This window comes from Saccopteryx leptura, chromosome 11, assembly GCF_036850995.1.
Source record: "Saccopteryx leptura isolate mSacLep1 chromosome 11, mSacLep1_pri_phased_curated, whole genome shotgun sequence".
Taxonomy (NCBI): Eukaryota; Metazoa; Chordata; class Mammalia; order Chiroptera; family Emballonuridae; genus Saccopteryx; species Saccopteryx leptura.
In genome coordinates, this window is record NC_089513.1 from 35,470,210 (window position 1) to 35,493,113 (window position 22,904).

The 22,904-nt window shown below is 42.2% G+C and overlaps 1 protein-coding gene across 2 annotated transcripts in view; it reads left to right on the forward strand.

The window, feature by feature from the left end:
* Positions 1–22,904, forward strand: part of GAREM1 (GRB2 associated regulator of MAPK1 subtype 1) — a 200,502-nt gene that overhangs the window by 170,114 nt on the left and 7,484 nt on the right. For both annotated transcript variants that reach the window (XM_066352633.1, XM_066352634.1), the window contains exon 4: positions 7,994–9,166. In XM_066352633.1, the coding sequence (XP_066208730.1) occupies positions 7,994–9,166 (1,173 nt within the window). The remainder of the gene's footprint in view (positions 1–7,993; positions 9,167–22,904) is intronic.

The following is a 22,904-nucleotide window of genomic DNA, read 5'->3' on the forward strand; positions in this document are numbered from 1 at the left end:
TAATTCACCCACGTAGTCTGTAAGCATAACGCTAACGGTGTAAGCCAAAACACTCACATCTCAATTTTTTAAAGGTTTTATGGGAGTGAGCGTCATAAACTCAAAATGTCTTATATCGAGACTGTCGTAACCCAAGTACCCCTATAGTATAGTAAAAACCAGTAACAGTCATTTATTGTCATTATCAAGTACAATGTATGTATATAATTGTATGTGTTATACTTTTATATGACTGACAGTGTAGTAGGTTTCTACAACAGCATCACCAAAAACACATCAGCAGTGTGTTGCAGTAGGAAGCTATAACAGCTAGGTTGTCACTAGACAATAGGAATTTTTTAGCTCCGTTATAATTTTATGGGCCACTGTCACACATGTGGTCTGTTGTTGAGTGAAACTTCATTATGTGGTGCATGACTATATTCATACAGAGAGATCAGAAATTATTGATTACTGTGCAACCTGAATTTTTTTTGTAAGACTGAATTTTAAAAATGAAAAGTGAATGAAGTTAGAGGTAGCTCATTTTTATGTTCAGTCTTCAAAAATTGCATGCTTTTCTTACTATGAATCAGATGTCATTTGTTTTTAAGATTTATTCAGAATGATAAATTGGATACAGTTGTGAAGTTAATTATTTCAGTGTTTGAAGACAGACTGGTGCTTTTTATGTCAGCTGAGGTTTTAAGACCTCCTCTGAAAAACCACCAATTGGCAAGTCATCTGGTGCGCATCACAGATTCAATTATTGCCATTGTACTTGTCATTCTTGCCCTATTTCCTGTGAAAAAACAAAAAACAAAAAAAGACACTCCAGATTGACTTTTTTTTTTTTTAACAGAGACAGAGAGAGAGTCAGAGAGAGAGATAGATAGGGACAGACAGACAAGAACGGAGAGAGATGAGAAGCATCAATCATCAGTTTTTCGTTGCGACACCTTAGTTCATTGATTGCTTTCTCATATGTGCCTTGACCACGGGCCTTCAGAAGACCGAGTAACCCCTTGCTTGAGCTAGCGACCTTGGGTCCAAGCTGGTGAGCCTTGCTCAAACCAGATGAGCCCGCACTCAAGTTGGTGACCTCGGGGTCTCGAACCTGGGTCCTCTGCATCCCAGTCCGACACTCTATCCACTGTGCCACCGCCTGGTCAGGCTCAGGATTGACATTTATCTGAACTGTTCATACCCTTTCTTTCTCATTTTCTGCCATTTTCCCAAAGGAAAGAGTTACAAAAATTGAACTTTGGGAAGAAATGTGCTAATACTAATCAAATGTTATCTATTTAATTTATGGATCAGTCAGATCAATCCTGATTTTTACCAAGATATGAAATTTTAATCTGTTACATATTCAATCTTCAAACAACTGTTCTTAGAGAAAGTGTGTGTGTATGTATCTGCGTGAAGTTTTCTATCAGTACTTTAAAATGTTGCTTGACCATAGAGTATTAATTCTGAATGCTATGATGAAGAGTAAAACCCTGATAGTTTCCTGGATTAGACCTATTGGAGTTGTTTAGATAATACACTTTGAATTACTTCCTCTCAGGAAACATTGAAACTGGAAATGTTAACCAGGCATGCATACCAGAGCACTTAGACAGAACACATTGTTTCTTTTGCTATTAAAAAAAAAATTAAAAAGGAAAGAAATTATGCAAATAAATCACATCTGTAGAAACCAGAAGAGACTGGCTCAACTGCCAAAGGAAGAACATTTATTTATGAGATATCTCCATCTGTCATTGACAGTGACCACAAGATTGGTCGGTACGTTAGTCTCATAATTTTTTTTCAGAACTAGTTGCTCACATTAATGATGATATCAGAGTTGAGGGCATGAAATTACAGATGTACTCGCATATGTTATGCATTTTTATGTATGGGAGTAGGAATAACTTCCTTTAGAAGTACACACATACACAAAAATGTTGACAAAACTATTGAATGTGCCCAGAGTGCTATTTAGAAGAGATAATTTTCATCTGATTAATCTGGGCACGTACTGTCTGATTTGTATCTCAAAAGCTGTGTAGACATTCTCATTCCATTCATTTGGTGTGAGGTACTTACTAGATTTGTAATTTATTCATTCTGAAAGGAGTATATTTATAAAGATAAATTAGGAAAATTATAGTAAGTATCAATTTAAAGAGCTAAATGACATCTACTTTATTATTTCTTCATATTTGAGAAAAGCAGTTGGCTCCCTGTATGTTAGCTGGAACTAGTTTGTTTGAGAGTGAACGTGTGTGTTTCTCAAGTCTCATGAGAACCCTGCCTCTCAACATCCCTGTCTCCATCCTGATCCAAGTGGATGAACTGCCAAGTTTTTCACAAAGTTTCAATCAGAAGGAAGCATAGCAATGCAGCTGAGCGTTTTCAAGACTAGTACATTCACTTCCTTTGAGACATAACTGTAATGATATTTCAGGACCTATTCTAACATTAAGTCTTATTCTGGGATAAAACATCAATAAAAAACTTGAACAATTCACAGTGCAGAAGAAAAGAACATGCATAGAAGTAGTAGTGGTTTGGGCTTGAAAACAGTAGTGGATCGAATAGAAACTAACATGAAAGTATAGAGATGTGGAAGGCAGTGTGAAACAATTGTAAGAATGAAAATGTTTTGTTATTAATATAAGTAACAATAATGGTCACTATTGAAAGCCTACCATATGCAAACATTGTAAGAAGTTGTTTGCACACATTGATTTAGCCTACAGAGTAGATAGTGGTATTCCCTTTTTATAGGTGAAGAAACTAACATTCTAAAAAGTAAAATACTTCCTGTGAGCCCACCTCACAATAAAAGCAGAATTGAAACTCAGCTTGTAGTTTAGTTAATAGTATTTTACCATTAATTGTATTGTGCCAATTAATTTTCAAAGGCCATAGTTCTTTCCATGTGTCTATATACCAGGGGCCAGCAAAATTTTTCTGTAATTTTAGAGTTTGCAGGCTATACAGTCTCTGTTGCAGCAACTTGACACTGTCATAGAGTGAAAGCAGCCATATACTCTACATAAATGAATGGCATAGCAGAATCCTAATAAAACTTTATTTACAAAGTTAGGTAGTGGGCCAGATTTGGACCCTGGGCAATAGTTTCCTGACCTTTGATCTATATTGTTGTAAGCTTAACTAGATGCTAGCTGAAAGTAAAAGCCTTCAAGATAACCCAAAAGTTAGAATTAATAGCAAATGAATCTTTATAAGGACTCCTGGTGACCCAAGTCAAGAGAATAAAAAAGAAAGCCTTCATATGTGCCAAATACTGTCATTTATAAATTATTTGTTAGCTTTAAAAAAAACTAATCTGTATTCTTCAAAACTGTCAAGAGCCCCAAAACCAAAGCAAGACCAAGAAACTCACAGATCAAAGGCCTAGGTGCAATGTAGTAGCCTGGTTTGGGTCTGGAATAGAAAAAAGGACAGGAGAGGGAAAAAATTAGTGTAATCCAAACAAAGCTTGTGAGATAATAGTATTGTATCAATGTTAGTTGTTTTTGTTTTTGTTTTTTATATATATATAGAGAGAGAGACAGAGAATCAGAGAGAGGGACAGATAGAGACAGCAGACAGGAAGGGACAGAGATGAGAAGCATCAGTTTTTCACTGCAGCTCCTTAGTTGTTCAATGATTGCTTTCTTTTATGTGCCTGATTGGGGGGGGGGCTATAGCAGAGCCAGTGACCCCTTGCTCAAGCCAGCAGCCTTTTGGCTCAAGCCAGTGACCATGGGTCATATCTATGATCCCACACTCAAGCCAGCAACCCGTCGCTCAAGCTGGTGAGCCCGTGCTCAAGCCAGTGACCTCAGGGTTTTGAACCTGGAGGACCCGCATCCCAGTTCATCACTCTATCCACTGCACCATCACCTGGTCAGGCTCAATGTTAGTTTCTTAGTTTCATAACGTACCATGGTTATATAAGATGTTAATAGGAAAAGCTTAAGGGTATACAGAAATTCTCTGTACTACCTTTGCAACTTTTCTGCAGACCTGCAGTTATTTCAGATAAAAAGTTAAAATGTACTTGTTTGTTTGTTTATTTACATTTCTAAACTTCCTACAGTGTAGAAGCACAGGATCCACATGAAGGCAAGGTGAATACAGTACTGAGTCTAAAGTTAAGCACAGTTGAGTTGAGGTCTTACTGAAAAAAAATGTAGTACTTAACTTTGAGTTCATTAAGTCACCTTAAACGGACTCATGTGTAGTTTCTTAAAATTCTGAGTTAATGCTGATAACTAATTCCAGTGCAACCCCATGGAGTTCTTTCTTGCCTTTTCCAAAGCCATATTTCTGTCCTTCCTTCCACAGAGAATTCTCTGGCTCCCAAAATATCAATACATTTACTTATTTGTTCAGTCCTACAGTATGTAGGAAGTTGTTTCAAAATCACTGTATGCATATCCTGTGCAAAGCAGACCTTGGAAGAACACAATATTTGTTGGGAGTGGGGGCAGGGGTAGGCATTCCCTACTAGTAACATATAGTCAAAAGCAGTGTTCCTGAGTTACTTGGGTTACCGTCTCCAGCGTAATTAGTTTATTCATTTGGAATATAATTAGATTCATCTGTTTTCATTTATATTCAAATCTAAGGTTTTTTTTTTAATTCTGATAACTAATTTTACTTTTGAATATGTAGAACTTTAGCATACTTCCTAAAAGTCAAAGCTCCATGGCAAAGTATACTCACAGAGGTATCCCTTCCTCCTGTGACCCTTCCACCAGCTTCCTCCCTCCCCTACCGCCTGTTACAGTGAGTAACCTTGTCCATATGAATTTTCATACTGTTGAAGGACTGTCTTCAGGGCAAACTGCTAGAAGTTTGATTGCTGGGTAGAAGGATAAACACGTGTTTAGTTGAATTAGATTATTACCAAATTCCTCACCACAGAGCTTGCACCATTTTGCATTTCCACCAGCTATGAACAAGAGTACCCATTTCCCCACAGCCTTACTGAGTACAATGTCAGGCTTTTGAATGTTTATGACTGTTCCTTGTGAGAAATGGTATCAATGTAATTTTAATTTACATGTCTCTTATTTTAAAAGTTGAATGAATATCTTTTCATAGATTATAAGTCCATTGTGCAACTTTTAGTGAATTGTTTTTTCATGACTTTTGCCTGTTGTTCTGGAGGATTTTTGGACATTTTTTAAAGTTGCTTATGTATTAGGGATATATACATATATATATATATAACTTGCCTGTGATATTTGTAGCAGATATTTTCTCTAAGTGTGTCACTTGACTTTTGACATTGATTCTCTTGTTTCTTACCACCCAAAAATGTTTTGTGTCAGAATAACCGAAAGTGAGGCCTTTTGTTATCAGATCTGAAAATGTAAGATAAAGCTATAGAGATTAAAAGTGTAATTTTGATGGGAAAATAGGAAGAAAAGTCATTAGGATAAAATGGCCCCAAAATAGACACATATATATTTATACATTTGAGTGTACATGTTTTATAAATTTAGTATATGATAAAAGAGACACTTATAATATGTGAAGGGAATGGTTGTTTAGGGAGTACACTGGACACTCGGTGAACTGTTTAAAACACTAAAGGTAGATTCCTACCTTAAACAATCCACCAAAGAAATATTGGTTAAATAAATTAAATGGTTAATAAACAAAACCATCACAATACTAGAAAAAACGTTGGTTAATTATATCAATATTTCTCAGCCTTGGCACTATTGAAATTTGGACTGGATAATCTTTTGTTGTGTCTCCAGACATTATCAAATGTTCCCACGGTTTAGCAGGTGGTGGTAAAATTACCCCCAGTTCAAAACCACTGATCTGTATTCTCTCAACTAATAGATGCATAATATCTAAGGATGAAATTACAAAGGAAAAATTTGAAAATGTTTGCTACTTAGAAGGAAAAAAACGTTAGTACTTTAAGAAGCTATACGCTATAAAACTGAAAGTCAAGCAACAAATAGAAAAATATGTAGTATAAATGATATTCACATTACATAAAAAGTAATCAATAAGATGACTATCCCAATAGAAAAATGGGTGAAAGACACACATAAACAATTCACAAAGGAAGAGATCTAAATAGCCAGACACATAAATACCAAAAAATACTTGCCATACCAGTAATCAAAGCTATTCAAAATAAAAATACAGGATGTGTGCTTTACCTTTAATATTAGTAAACATCAAACATTTAGCAGAGGAGACAGGTAATTTTATAAACTTGAAGAAGTATAAATAAGGATAACATTGATGGAGCACTATTGGCAATACATATTAGACTTTTCAAACATATAGATAGCCATGTCCATGTAATTCTACTTCTGAACCTTTATTCCAAGGAAATAGTTGAACTATAAAAATGATAACTGTAGCCTGACTAGGTGGTGGTGCAGTGGATAGAGTGTTGGACTGGGACGCAGAGGACCCAGGTTCAAAACCCCAAGGTCGCCAGCTTGAGCATAGGCTCACTTGGTTTGAGCACAGCTCACCAGCTTGAGCCCACGGTTGCTGGCTTAAGCAAGGGGTCATGCAGTCTGCTGTAGCCCCCCAGTCAAAGCACATATGAGAAAGCAATCAATGAACAACTAAGGTGCCGCAGCAAAGAATTGATGCTTCTCATCTCTCTCCCTTCCTGTCTGTCTGTCCCTATCTGTCCCTCTCTCTGTCTCTCTCTGTCTCTGTCACACACACACACACACACACACACACACACACACACACCAAAAAAAGTTAACTGTAGTACTATTTATAATTGCTAAACATTGGGAAAACCCATCTGTCTAACAATAAGGAACTGGTCAAATAAATGAAGGCACATCATATATAATGGCATATGTTAGATCAGACTTACAATTGATGCTATATATGTATACATAAGAAAATGAATCAATTATAGTGAGAAACTCAGCAACAAAATTATATCTCTAAGGTAGATTGATACATCTCTTTTTTTTCTATTTACATAAAATTGCTAACATAGCTTATCTTTGGTGCTAAGAGTATATAGAATGTGTTCACTTGAGTATCTGTATTTTCTAATCTTTCTTTCAGTGAACATCTATCCCAATTCCAATTTTAGAAAATTCAGTAAAATTTTAATATTTTTTTAAAAAAAGGAATTTTCTCTAGTAGTGTTTATGATAGCAATTTTTCTAACTGGAAAAGATATAATGAAATATTAATGTCCCAAAATAATTATCCATGTGACAGGCTGCTACACAGGAAAAGGAACTGGAAGGATATTGATCAACCATTAACCAGAGCTATCTGTGACCTAGGCTCATGGGGTTATTTTCTTTTTGTCTTATTCCTGTGTATTTCCCCAATTTTTTTTTTATTGTATTTTTCCGAAGCTGGAAACAGGGAGAGACAGTCAGACAGACTCCTGCATGCGCCTGACCGGGATCCACCCGGCACGCCCACCAGGAGGCGACGCTCTGCCCACCAGGGGGCGATGCTCTGCCCCTCCGGGGCGTCACTCTGCCGTGACCAGAGCCACTCTAGCACCTGGGGCAGAGGGCCAAGGAGCCATCCCCAGCGCCCGGGCCATCTTTGCTCCAATGGAGCCTCTGCTGCGGGAGGGGAAGAGAGAGACAGAGAGGAAGGAGAGGGGGAGGGGTGGAGAAGCAGATGGGCGCTTCTCCTGTGTTTCCTGGCCGGGAATCGAACCCGGGACTTCCACACGCCAGGCCAACGCTCTACCACTGAGGCAACCGGCCAGGGCCTATTTCCCCAATTTTTACTAAGGAACAGATTTCTTTTTTTTTTTTCAGAACAAAGCATATTTTTAAAAATCTGAACTAATGTCATCTTGTTATTCTTAGCCACATAAATACTATTTTAAAAATGGAATGGCTAAATTTAATACTGAGCAACACCTCCCTCTCCTTTGTGTACGTGCCTGTGTATCCTAAGAGGAAAGTTCTCTGCTCCTCTGTGTGAATAGACTGAAGGATACTAACCTCAAATTTGATTTCTCCTCTCATAGGTTGCTTCCGGTGAATGCAATGAGGATACTGAAGTTTACAACATCACCCTGTGTACTGGGGATGAACTCACTCTTATGGGGCAGGCAGAAATCCTTTATGCAAAGACTTTTAAGGAAAAGTCAAGACTCAACACAATTTTCAAAAAGATCGGGAAGCTCAATTCCATCAGCAAGCTGGGAAAAGGCAAAATGCCATGCCTCATTTGCATGAATCACCGGACCAACGAAAGCATTAGCCTTCCCTTCCAGTGCAAGGGCAGATTCAGCACCCGAAGTCCCCTGGAGCTTCAGATGCAGGAGGGAGAGCACACCATCCGCAACATTGTGGAGAAAACTAGGCTTCCTGTGAATGTGACTGTGCCCAGTCCTCCGCCGAGAAATCCGTACGACCTGCACTTCATCCGTGAGGGGCACCGCTATAAGTTCGTCAACATCCAGACCAAGACGGTAGTGGTTTGCTGTGTGCTGCGAAATAACAAGATCCTCCCCATGCACTTCCCTTTGCACTTGACTGTCCCCAAGTTTAGTCTCCCAGAACACCTGGTGAAGGGGGACATATGGCCAGAAACCCTGGTCCATCACTGGCTGAGTATCTGTCAAGAGCAGTTCGACATCGATGAGTATTCACGGGCAGTCCGGGACGTGAAAACCGACTGGAATGAGGACTGCAAGAGCCCCAAAAAGGGCCGGTGCTCTGGCCACAACCACATGCCCAATTCCCTTAGCTATGCTCGCGACGAGCTCACGCAGTCTTTCCATCGGCTCTCTGTCTGTGTGTATGGCAACAATCTCCATGGCAACAGTGAGGTGAACCTCCATGGCTGCAGGAACCTCGGGGGAGAGTGGGCCCCCTTCCCTCATGACATCCTCCCTTACCAGGACTCGGGTGACAGTGGGAGCGACTACCTTTTCCCAGAATCTAGTGAAGAATCAACAGGAGTCCCAGGAAAGTCAGAACTTCCCTATGAAGAGCTGTGGCTGGAGGACAGCAACCCCAGCCACCAGCCTCTCTCTCGCTCCCTGAGTGAGAAGAGCAGGTGTGATCAGTTTAGAGGTTCTGTCCGGTCCAAATGTGCAACCTCTCCTCTTCCTGCCCCTGGGACTCTGGGACCAGCAATGAAGTCTTCGGAGATTGCCCTACCTCCACCTCCAGTGCCTCCCAAATCGGAAGCCGTAAGTCCTTTCCGTTGCTGAGTGACCTGCCGCCCCTTCCATCTCGGCTCAGTCGTCCACTAACTCGTTTTCTTTTCTAAAGAGAGGATGACTGCCCAGCAGAAGATTATCAGAATGAGCAAATTTGCTTAACATGGAGCGAAGTATTAAGGCAGGGGTCCCCAAACTACGGCCCGCGGGCCACATGCGGCCCCCTGAGGCCATTTATCTGGCCCCCACCGCACTTCGGAAGGGGCACCTCTTTCATTGGTGGTCAGTGAGAGGAGCATAGTTCCCATTGAAATATTGGTCAGTTTCTTGATTTAAATTTACTTGTTCTTTATTTTAAATGTTATATTTGTTCCCGTTTTGTTTTTTTTACTTTAAAATAAGATATGTGCAGTGTGCATAGGGATTTGTTCGTAGTTTTTTTTTATAGTCCGGCCCTCCAATGGTCTGAGGGACAGTGAACTGGCCCCCTGTGTAAAAAGTTTGGGGACCCCTGTATTAAGGTTTGCTAGATTATTTTTTACCAGTTAGGGATTAAGGTTTTACTCTTCTGTTTGATAAACTCCTTGAGAGGTTTGAGCAGGAGAGGTTTAAACGTGACTTGTTCGGCTGCCTACAGAATGGATAATAGGGAGGAGAGAGCAGAAGCCAGGAGACAGGAAAGAGGGGATTATAGTACCAGAGGGCTGAGCGATGGCGCCGGGAGCCACAGCAGCTGGTAGGCTGGTGGGCAGGCAGAAATGGGCTGCTTTGGAATATGTTTTAGAAGTACTGTAGATGGTATTTACTGATCAATTGGATGAGGGTAGTGAAGGAAAGAGAAAAATCAAGGGAAACTCCTAGATTGTTAGCCTGAGCAACAGAGTGGATATTAGTGGCACTTACAGTGACCAGCAAGACTGAAGGAGGAGTAGATGTATATTTGGGCTGGGGAGGAGGGGTCAAGAGACATCAGCATAATTTATATCTCTTCCTTGTATCCCTGAGGTTACATTGGGATCAAAGTGTAGTGGGTGTGCTCATGTACACACACACATGCCAGAGCAGAGCCAGGTGCCAGGGTAACTCGGTTACTCCCTTAAATATAACTCAGTCAGAGCTTGAGGGGGCTTAAGGTCATTATAGGAGAGGAGAAAGGGCCCTCTGTTTTGACCATGGTCTTTGACTGACAGGCACTCTGACCCTTTGCTATTCATTTCTGATTGTTGGACTTCATTATATCTGAAAGGAGAAAGCACTAGAGGCATTGGGTGTAGTTCTCTTCATTTATTTGACAATATCTGTTGCAGGGTTGTTTTTTGTTTGTTTTTTCTATCTTCAGTAGAATCCTGAAAGGGAAAAAATATATATATATTACACAATAAATAGAAGACAAAATAAAAACCCTTCTGATGGAAGCATAGACTGGAGGAAAGGGTCTCCCTGTGCCCCTGAGTGGTCTCTGCCCCCACCAGGTGGTCTCGGGACACCCGTCTGGGACCCTGAGAGCTGGGCTGAGCCCCGTTTCAAAACCACAGAATCACTCAGTAGGTGAGGTGCTGGAAATGTGACCATCATCAGTAAGGCGTGGACTCTGATTTCTAGTACCTCTCAGTTTACAGGGAAGGTGACCATCATCAGTAAGACGTGGACTCTGATTTCTAGTACCTCTCAGTTTACAGGGAAGGCAAGAGGTGAACAGAGATGGCTGTCATACAAGTTCAAGTGTGGTAGTTAATGAAAGAGAGCTACAGTGGGTAATGTGTGTGGGAGTTGGAGGAGAAAGAAACTTCTAATTGGGTAATGAACGAGAGAAGGCTCTATGGAGATTATGACATTTTAAATAAGCTGAGAGACTCTGTACGAACTGGAAGAGCAGAGAGATGAGAAAGAATGGCACTTCAGAATGGCATGAGCCAAGGTGTGGAAGCTGACAGGTGAGGAGAAACAGGATTGAGCTGGGCCAGCGGAACAGGGCGGACGCGGGTGGAAGAAGGGCAGTGGTGGCTGGAAGGCTGGAGCCCGGTGATGGACAGCCCGGGACATCGGGCAGCTCTTCGTCAGGTGTCCTGCTCAACCACCCACACACAGCCCTCGTCGCAGTTTCCTGAGAGAGGACCCACCCTGGCTGTTTGTGCTAGGACGTAAGAACTCCCCAGAAACTGCAGCTCTAGACTTTCTCCAGCTCCTTGTAGGATCTCCCAGGGACGGTAAGGCCCCAGCTCAGAGATCTCTGTACCCAGTAGGGGTTGTGGAGTATCTGGGGGAAGTCTTGGTGGGCTTAGTCATTGGTCCCTTTATCCATGTCAGAGAGTGTTCCCAAAAAACAGGTAAAAAGTGAAAACACACTTTCTGGCAAGTAAGTACCGAACTCTAGGCAATTTCAAGTGTATCTCACCTCAGCTGTAGTTGATGTGACCTGAAGCTTTGAGGCCTGACCCCATGAGCTGTTCCTATAGAACTTTGGACCGACCCAGCACATAGTGGAGACTCGTGTCTATTGACTGATTGATTGACTCATCCATTATGGTCACACCCAGAGTCATTTATGTAATCAGCTCTAAATATAGGAAACTAGTTGCTGTTTTTTTTTCCCCCCTGTGGCTCATCTTAAGATTAGTAAGAATGTAAATACTGAGGCTCTATCTTGATACTAAAAAGAAAAATGTTAAATTTGAAACTAAAAGCAAATCTTACAGGGAAAGAAAATATTTTGGCCTCCAGCCTAAGCTGTAATTTCTTACGACGTAGGAGAATCTTTTCAGAGCATGCCCAGTGTTTACAGAATGCTATAATCATAACGATTTTTTATAAATACCTGAAGTCATTTAATTTACTTTAAAAAATGAGACATTTGAAATGAGGTCATCTTTTTTATTGGTTCTGTGATCCTGAAATGAGTTTTCCATCTTTAGGATGTGTGTGGGACCCAGAGGACGTCACAATTGTTAGATGTGGCTTCAGCTTGTAATTTTCAAAAGGGAACTTTAATGGGGCATCAATTCAGAGTGCGCCCACAGACTTCAGTAAACACTCTCTGGGTAGTTACGGTGGAGTCACTCCTGGAGGAGGGACATGCCATGTGTCCAGTAGCTATTCTGCCTGATAACTGAAGATGGTCATCAGCATCCAACTGAGACAGTATCTGGGAAGGGGACAGGTCTGGCCCGGTCTTCAGGAACAGAAGGTGCTGAAGCAATGGAACAGTCAGAGCAAGCGTGTCTTTCACAGTAAGGGAAGCGGAGCTGGTAATGGGCGAGTGAACTCGGTTTTGCTGCAGTCTGTGACCCCGCGGAGATCTAGGGGTACAGTGACCCCAGGGCAGGGTATGTCAGTCTGTTTCTTTTCCTCTAATTCTGTTCTTCACTTCCTGCTTCCATGTCCTGAGTTATAAAACGTATTTGGGTTCTCTGTCCAGCAGATAGATGTTGACCATCTTTGTTTCTGTTGGTGAAAGCGAGGAGACATTGTTCCCCTTTGTCGGTAACGCTCCCTGCGCGCCTCGCGCGGCCGTTCGGTGTCGGCTGGGGTGTGATTGTCCACGCTTCCCCACCCATGTCCTGGGTTGTGGGGTTGTGGGTCAAACAGTGCGCCTCGGAGGGTTAACTGTACTTGATACGGCTATTTATAATTAGGCTGTAGTCCTCATATATTTTTGTAAAGATTGTTTAATATGGTTTTTTAAGAAACAAAATTGCCACTTACCTCACCAGCCTATGACAGATGATCCCCTTCCTAACAGGAATGTCTCAGGGAAAAGTAAACAGCTCTGGTTCCAGGCTTACAGGAGAAGCAGCCACTTGTATCCCACAGAATTGTTGCAGATGAGCCCAAAGCTGAGGGCACAGGCCCAGCACATTAAATGGTGACACTGCTGCATAAATTGTGCAAAGTGCCCTCAAATCAGAATGACTTGACAGTCTCAAGTGGATTATCATTACTGTTTTATGCATTTATTCTAAACACACTTCTATTTCATAACATTGTGGGCCTCTCTCCATAATCCCAGTTTTCTGGGTATTGGCTATTATTTCTAAAATATTTACCCGGATACCTTCTGTGAGCGACAGTCTGCAGGAGCTGTTTTTGTTTGTGTTTCCTCTTTAGAAGTGCCATTTTGGAGAGCAATGATGGGAAGACTTTCTATTGCGTGACATTCTATAAATAGAATGTCTGACTTCCGGACCCCTTGGATCTGTTCGGTGAATATCAAACTGCAGGATCACAGCTCTTCTGAAACCACTGAAGCAGCAGTGTCCACTTGGGGAGCTGAGAACCCAGAAATTAATATCTGTCTTCTTCAGTAACAGAAAAAAAAGGTGTAATTAGTCTTGGTTAGTTGTTGACATTATAGTGATTCCCGAGATTCATGAAAGGAAATCATAGAAGTTGTTCTTGGTTGTAAAGTGCTGGTTTAAACCAAGGTTTACTGCAATATTGAAGAAGAAATTGTTAACCTTTCTGATGGACAGGGATGCCCCCACTGCCTGTGAGAAACAGGGTGTAGGGATTGAGTTGCAAGATGGATCGTAGCACATGTGCATTGGTGTAAGGCGGAAAGTTCATCATAAATACAGTTCCTGTAACGGAGCATACTGTGTTGATGGCATTGAGAAAAATAAGAATTAAAGGGTAAATTTCATGTCTGTTGACTGGCCCTAGTTCAGTAAGTGCCTGATTGAGCTATACAGATGCGAGTTGGTATGTCTGTGCCTTAGACAGGCCGAACAATTGATGAGAACATGAAAGGAAATACAAGCATCCTGGGAGTGTTCATGTCCCCTCTCTCTGTGTCGCTGAATGGGAAGCAGAGAGTTCTGTCATGCATGTGATAGATAATCGGAGGAGACTAGCTTGGCGTCTAAGAACCACACATAGATTGAAATCCTCACGCTACTACTTAGTAGCTTTGAACCTTGTGCAAAATGTTTTACCTCCCTGAGTCCTTCCCTGTGGGCGTAATAACCTCCTCATTGTACCATTGTATTATACAAAGTACTTGACACCTTCCCTAGCATTCAGTAAATAATAGCAGTAACTTGACATAGGATGGATTCTGATTTAGGGTCAGATAAAGAATGATTTGGGGGGAATCTTTTCCTCTGTCCTTTTCTAACTAGGGTAGAAAGCCTCTCCAAAGAGGCATGGTGGCTGATGGGGGTGACAGGCACATCTACCTCCACAGCCAGACCATCGAAGGCCCTGAAACCCAGGCAGGAGCCAGTTGTCCCCACATTCCAAACATGCGTTTGATCATTTTATTTCCTAGGTCTCCAAGATATTACAAAAACCTAATTAAGTTTTGAAATAGTAAAACATTCTTTTCATCTGACTATAAAATGTCTACTTGATCAGCTAGGTGCTATGTAATAGTTATCCAGCTCTGGCGCCAAATTTGTAATCACGAGAAATCAAAAAAGGAGCTGCAGAAAACTCGGCATCCTGTGGACCCCACAAACATGAAGTTCTGTAATGGAGAACAGGGGTTTGGGAGACTTAGCGTGCCCATGAATAAGCTACCTGTGGCTCAAAGGCTGCAGACACGTCAAAACTGGAAATTTCCAGGCAAGCCTGTATAGAAATATCAAAGCTGAGACATTGCCTTGAATAATTCTTTCTCGAGCATGGCTAGGCTAGGTCACAGTGCTACCAGATGTCACAGCCCTGGATGTGTCCACCCTACAGAACCAGGGCCCTCATGTGATACCCAAAGTCTAAAAAAAAAAAGCTACAAAAATAAGTTTCATTATAAACTGACAAAAGTGGCTATGAGAATTTTGATTCTACTCTGAATTTTTATTTTATTTTGCCCGTGGACTTTTTCTCTCTGTCAAGTATTAATATTAGAGAAGGCATTAAAGGACAGATTTTCTTAAATGAAGCTGACCTATTCGTGTTCTCAAGTTTTGGTACTAAAAATATTAATCTGGAAGTGATATTTACTTTTCAAAATAATTGCTCTTCAAAGGGATTCACTCAAGATTTCACTAATTAATGAGGTCTCCTAAGACGTTTGACATTTAATTAATTTTAATTACAACTTTTGAGGAGCACTCTGTTATGTAAGCCATATACCTACGTTCCCACTTGTTAATTGAAATAAGGACTAAACTATTATTGTGTTTTAGTAATTTGGAAACTAATTGCTTTCAGTTTCATGTAGGTTATTTATTTTTTAAATGAAACCTTCCAAGCCAAGAAATTTTTTTCTCCTGTGTCCATTAAAAGTTTCAACAATTACAATGTTAATAGAGTTATTATAATATTCTGTAGGATGGTTTTTGCTTCAGATCTGTACTCTTAGATAACACTTGCATAAAATTGCATTAATAGGGTTATATACTATTTAAATGTATATGTCATGTATTATTATACTCCTTGTTCAGAAAGGTCTTTTTATTCTCGGCCCCAATGGCATATTCTTTCTCTGAGTCCATGGAAGCACCCTAGAACTTGAACAAGTGTTCTTTTCAGAACCACTTGCCCTCCTGCCTCCCAGCAAGCGGCCTCCTGCACCCCCTCTGCCTCCCTCCCCTGAGGCTTGGAAATTGGAGGCCATTCAGACACAGGTCTGTCTTGGGTCCTTATCATCAGTGTAGAAAATCGGAACAAGAAATGTATGCATCTGAGAATCGGAATTTTGACTGTAAATCACATCTGCCCTTGTGTCATTAATCAAATAGAGGCTCATTTATTGCCACCTTGTCATTATAAAACTTTAATTTCTATTTGGCTGAAAATATCCCTGATGGGTACATGACAGGGTTATGAACTCTTTGTATAAAAGCCTCTTTATAAATAAGATTTCTTAAGGCTGTAATGATTTTGTTATCTGGGAGAGGGAGTGTGGGAAGAAATGTGAAATACAGGGCAGAGGGCACGCAGTGAAGGCAAAGTTACAAAGTTCAAGGAAGCGTGGTTACAAAACTCCTCTCTTAGGATTGCTGACCATCCTGAAGTTGACTTTTAGAGAAGAAAACTCATAGTAAAGGTGAGCCCCATTTTAAATCAAGCTTATCTGTAATATATATATATATTTCCTGAATCATTTCTGCATAGAAACAAAGTGATCTTTACCCTGCCTAAGTATTCCAGAATCTCTCTGGTGACTGTCCATATGCCTTTGAAACAGGAGACTTTCACCCATAGGTGTGTATAGATTTTAGACTATAGATAGGGAACTGTGTGGCCTTATCCACAGGTGGCTCCAGGCCCACTGCCTTTGATTTAAAAGTTGAGTAACCACTGCTATTAAATTGACTTTTTTTTTTTTCAAAAAGAAAGAAAACCAGTTAAGCCAAAAACATATCATAGTAAGTATACCATTTACTTTTCTTAAGCTGTGTCCTTGGTCGTTAGTGAAGGGTTGTGAACATGTCATTTCTTCCATAGACAACAAATAGGGAGTTCCAAGAAACAAACAAAGACTTTCCAAGAAACATGATCATACCAAAAAGCCCCCAGTCCATCACTATGCTATTTCTTAAACACGGGGTGTGTGTTTTCTTTCTTATATTCTGTTCATCCCTAGGAAGTACCAGAGAAAGTTATTGTCACAAGGGAAAGAAATTAGTTCATAGGTAATGTGTATAAAATACTCCAGTTCTATGTAAGGTTTGAATTTTTATCCTCTAACTATCTGCATGTGACCCTGTTTTCCTATTACATGACAATGAGCTTTGTACCTTTAACAGATTCTCATGCATTATTTTTCACTTGCAGCTATTTGCTGAGAGGAAGTTGTTTTCCACTGTTGACAAATTATTGGTTCTTTACCCTGTGCTCTGTTCCCTCCCAACTAAAAAGAGTTAGAGATGTAGAGAATGGATAGGGGAAAGGAAGGTTAAATGCCTGTTCCAGGGGTAGGCAGTCAAGTTAAGCTTTCTGAATGGTATTCTGAAAATAAAAAAAAAATAGCCCTATTCAATGATGCGTTTGATTTGACCACAGATTGGAGTTGGGCTTTGACTTTGCTGTCTGCCTTTATATAGAAATAGAAAGCTTTTCAAAGTCAAAACCATGTGTCCTATTGGGTATATTTCAATTCCATATTTGCTTTAGCTGCTGGATAATAAGCTGCCATTGATTACTTTTTTTGCTTTACATGGCGATTGATGGCATGGCGAAGGCAGGAGCAATAGCTGAGTGTGTGTCCTCCTTTCTGTCTTCAGTGAAAGGAGAGCCCATGTGCCCAGGGTTCACGTGCACGCAGCCTCCGGGTTACATGGGTGCATGTACATACCCAGGCACATTTTTCAAGTTTCTTCCAAGCTATATATATAAAATATATATAAAAATTCAAACCTTACATAGAACTGGAGTATTTTATACACATTACCTATGAATGACATGTCACATATATATATATGCATGCCTCCTTCAATCCTGTATTCCTTTCTAATAACTGGCTCACCTTACTTTGCAGCCAGTAACCCTGAAAAGATGATCTGTCCTCACTAACTCTACCCTCGCCTCCCGTTCTAGCTTTGACTCACTGGAATCTATCTGGCTTCCGCTCCCCTCAGCTGACTCAAGCGTCATCTTGAGAGATCTCTTGCTGAGATCTCCAGTGACCTAACTATGACATAAATGCAAACCTTTCCAGACTTCCTGACATCCTTCCACCTTGACTCTTTCTCCAGCCGTCCTCACCTCTCCCCTGGCTTCTTTGACACCACTCGGGCATGGCTCTGTTCTGTAAGTGACGAGATGTGGTCACTTGTGTTTCTCCTTCTTTGCCTTCTCATCCGCCCACCCTCTTCGGCCTTCTTCGCTTCTCCTTTGAGATCTCCACGCCTTCACCCCTTCGGATTCTATCGGTAGAATGTCGAGCTCCATCATCTCAGTCATTTTCAAACGGAACCTGGTTTCTCCCCAGACTGTTCTTCCTTCTGAGTTTCTGTCTGACAGATGGCACCAGCATTTATCTCCTCATCGAAGCCCCCAGGCCAGAGTCTCTGGTGGGTTTTTTCATGTACCTTTGACACTGGTCATTTCTTCTTCCTTCTTCTCGGTGAAATTCCCTATGAATTTGTTCTTCTCCTGACACCTTGAATAAAGTCTTGGTGCATCCGCTCACCCTTGCTCCTACTTCTATTGTTACACTGCCAACTTGTATCTCAATTAGATGCTTTTCTCCCTCCCCCCCCCCACCCCCAACCAATTAGTTCCACAAGCTACTTCTTTTCGTATACTCAAACACTGGCTCGGTGAGCATACGATAAGCATACTACATATATTTGAACAAATTAATAGCAAACTGGAATTAATGTAGTATGTAGAAAGAGGGAAGGTGATGGCCATGTTCTGGAGAATGTAGGGACCATGGAAATGGGTGGTTCCTATCATCCCAGCTGGTAGTCCCCAGGATAGGCACCTTTTATAGCTGACTTCAAACCCCCACTATTAAATCATGCCATTGTGTTAGATTTATATCCAATAACCTGGATATACCACACTAAGAACAGAGGGTGGGGCAAAGTAGGTTTACAGCTGTGAGTACATGAAACAGTTTATTCTTATATTATTATTCATTAATTATTGCATCATTTTCCTTACAAACAACTGTAGACCTACTTTTGCCCCATCTTGTGTGCCTCATAGACTGATCTAGGAAGTAGAGAACTCATCATTATTATTATTATTTACAATAAATTAGCTCTGTATTGAGCCCTGGGCTAGCCCTGCATGAATAACAAGGGCACTTGTTTTAATCCCAGAGAATGGGATATTGTGTGTGATAAGAAGTGAACCACTGAGCATTGTAGAAAAGGGAAGACATGTATTGGAAGAGCAAGGAGGAGAGAATTATGCTGGAAATGTAACTGCTGGAAAGAAAAGCTTCCGACCCAGGCACCTCTGGCGAAGCAAGGCTCTGGGCGTGGGTGGGTGTCGGTTCTCCCGCGGCCTTGGGAGTCCACACCGTGCTCCCTGACCCTGTCAGGAATGGGGAACTGGGAGAGTCTCTGAACACCCATGCTACTCATACCCAGACATTACCTCCCCAAAGGCAAAGGTCCCCCATAATCTGCGATGGATAATGACACCTGCACCAAAGCAGAACACCTACCCCTGCTGAGCACCAGTGTTGGAGCGTTGTTCCTGCTAATGCAGAGACCTCTCCCTCCGTGCTGTGAGTGCAGTTCAGTCTTAAATGCTGCACTGGAAATGAAGAGAAGGCTCCAGTCTCCCAGGCATGGCGGATTCCATTATATCCTCATTTTAGAATAGGAGTAAACCACTTGGGGTTGCTGGCGATGAAAGCCACAGTTCCCAGTTTATAAAGACCATCACTGTCATTTTCACTAATACTAGGTCAGCTGTGGTGGTGGTGGAGTTGATGGCGGTGACATGTGCCAGATCTGTGGGCATTTTTTTTTCTTCTAGATTGACATTTCTATGAGGACACATGAAAAATTAACGTCCATCCTAAATGACTTATCTATAATTTTCGCATAAAGATATAAAAGGCATTCTTATGGTATATGTTTAAAAGATAAAAGCACCTTTTGTTGTATTTTTTTTTTTTTGGTGGCATCTGTTAACCTCTACCTGGTATTCTATGACATATTTGCATGAGAGGTGACAGATCCCCAAATTCCGCTATCCACAGGGCAGTAATAACACTACTGACAGTCCCTACCAACTGACTATACATGGAAAGTAACTTAATATGAACTATGTTAGCAGAGTTCAGGAGCAGTGCTCAGGACTGGTGCCTGTTTGTGATTGTCTTAGCACGAGCATGTGACATTTGGGCTAGGCCTTAGGAACTGGCATTTAGGTGGGCTTGGGCAGTGGGAGCTGAAACGGGGGGAGAGGGCAGGAAAACACAAGGTGTTTAGGTGACACTGAATCGACCACGTTGGATGGACCTGTGTGTTAATACAGAGGAAGGGTGGGAGAAATGACTAGAAAGATGAATAAGGTTGGAATAATTTCTTCTAGCAAGAAGAAAATAGCTGAAAAGACAGCCAAGGGCCCCAGCGGAAGGGAGGAGTGGCTGGACTTTCTCCGGCCATTAGAGGGGCCACTGGAGATGGGAAGTAACATAATGAAGGCCACACTGAGGCTTTAGAAGGAATGTGCTGAAAATGTAGCATTTAAGAGTGAAATTGAATATGAGGGAAAACTGGAAATGGGGCGATTAGCCATCCAGACTTGTAAATTGCCTTTATTGTCAGATAAAATGTATGTCAGATGTGGCTCCACTCCTCTTGGATAGAAACGACCCACGTTGAATCAGACTGAGAGGCAAGGGAAAGGAAAGGACAGTGTTGACTGTTCCAGGACATAGGAGGAAGCAACATGGTACAGTAAACCTCACAATTTGTAGCCTCTGAATCCCAAAATACACACATTCCACCAAAGCGTATCCTCTTCCCCACAAAATGCGGTGAAGTGTGACTTCACTTGAAGGAGCACATACCCCACAGCCAGTTGAAAAGAACCCGTGGGTATGGGTCTGCTGGGTCCTCGGCGCCCTGGTCCCCCCAGGGCCGCCCCTGCGCACTGGCCCGGGGTATCACATTTTGTACCTCAACAGAATGACATCTGAATTCTTGTCATGGTTGGGATTTTTAAAGTCATTTTTTTGTTTAGTTGTTTTTCACTACCTTATCTCTAAAATGGGTCTCAGATAAGCCTGGTTCTTCCCCTTTGCACTCACATGAGTACTCCCAAACTGCCTCATCATTGTAACAGCAGAAAATGCATCAGAGACCATATCCAGCTTCCCAGAGTAAGAGTCACACATAGGCACTCTCTCACACATGGACGTTTATGCTTTTTGGGTTTTGGGGTTTTTTTGTATTTTTCCAAAGTGAGAAGCAGGGAGGCAGTCAGACAGACTCCCGCATGTGCCCGACCAGGATCCACCCGGCATGCCCTCCAGGGGTCGATGCTCTGCCCATCTGGGGCGTTGCTCCATTGCTGCCGAAGCCATTCTAGCGCCTGAGGCAGAGGCCATGGAGCCATCCTCCGCGCCCAGGCCAACTTCGCTCCAATGGAGCCTTGGCTGCGGGAGGGGAAGAGAGAGACAGAGAGGAAGGAGAGGGGGAGGGGTGGAGAAGCAGATGGGCGCTTCTCCTCTGTGCCCTGACCGGAAGTCAAACCCAGGATTTCTACATGCTGGGCCAAGGCTGTACTGCTGAGCCAACCAGCCAGGGCCCATTTATGCTTTAACTCCTGAAGTGGCGACCCCAAAAGCTGTCCCTATTTCAGATGCTGTTTGGAATTGAGTGTGAACACCCCCGCCTGCCCCAGCTCACCTCCTAGGGCCCTGTGCCTACAGATGCTTCGCTGCACTGCAGCGCCCCCCCATCTCCTCTCACGTGGGAAACCTACGGAATGCCCCTCTGGGTGCCCAGGTATGGCAGGAGGTGCAGAACAAGCTCTAAGTGACCTTGAATGCCTGGGGTTGGTTTTAAGAACAGGGAGAGAGGACTTCCCAGAGGTCAGATTCCACCAGAAGTGGTTTTTCTGAATTCTAAGACCTAGGCCAGTGAATTACTTTACATTATAATGCATATCGTAAGTGACATCTCAGCAAACGGTAATGGGCTTCTAGGTAAGCAGTCTCTAATGCAATGTCGCACTTATAATGACTAATTACAAAATTCAGGAAATTCTAAATCAGATTCAGCATTACCGTGTTTGCCTCTTCTTCCTCTTGAACCCGGTATTGAGGAATGACTAAGTGTTCATTTTAAAAACAAGAAAATTAACTGACAGACTCACCTTCTCACATTTTCCATGATAACAAACACTGTAAGCATAAACACAACCAAACACATCTCTCATCAAGTTACACCCACCCATCCTAGCTTCTACAGATGTTGCTGAGCAAGAAAAGAAACCCCAGTGGTTGCTGCACAATTCACTAAGGAGGCAGATTTCGTAAACAGGGTATATTCGCACAAGCCAGGGACCGTGCTGACCCAGCCAGGGCTTTCCAACGTCCTGCTGGGTTCAGCTTCTTAAGATCCCAGTGTGGAATACGCCTTTCCTTGAGCCAGCCCAGCGGTCCTCTCTCTTGACCCACACCTCCCCTCCTCCAGGTTTCTTCCTGCCAGCACCCACCACTACCATCTTCTTAAAAGCTCAAAAGGGGAAAGCCTGCAGCTGTTGGCATATTTTGTTTTAGCCTAAAGAGCTGCTCCAGATGAAAAACTGTAACCAGTGGGTCCCAGCAAGTAGGGCAGTAGATCCTCTGGCTGGGCCGGGGGGGGGGGGGGGAGAGCAATGATCCCCAGCCCCCAAAAGAAGTCCAACGGGTCAGATTTTTAAAATTGCTTCTGTTTCGCTTAGAATTGAGGTTTGCCCGGTCACCATGGACGCATGGCTTTTCTTCCCATCTGATTTTCACTGGGCTGTGAGTCAGGCCTGGGAGGCCAGTCAGAGGCCTATGTGCAGTGCAGGTGGTAGAAAATGCCACGTAACATGAACCCTTTGCGTTTGGTCTTAAGCAAATGCAATACCAAAGCTAATGAGGGCTGACTAGTACATTGTCTTTATACCCCAGGGCTGCTGGGACAGGGAGGAATTGGAGGCAAAAGTGAAGAAATTGGTGAAGACAGCCTAAAAGCAGGCAAGGGTGTTTTTGACGAAGTCAGAATTGGCTCTGTTTATACCTGTGTTCTTCAGGGTAGAGTAGCAGAACCGGGTTTAAGCTGCCCCCTGCTGTCTGATACAGAGAAGTACATAGAAAATGTCCAACTTCATTCAAGAGTCTTACTCTGAACGCCCGCCCGCCCGTAGTGAATGGAAAACA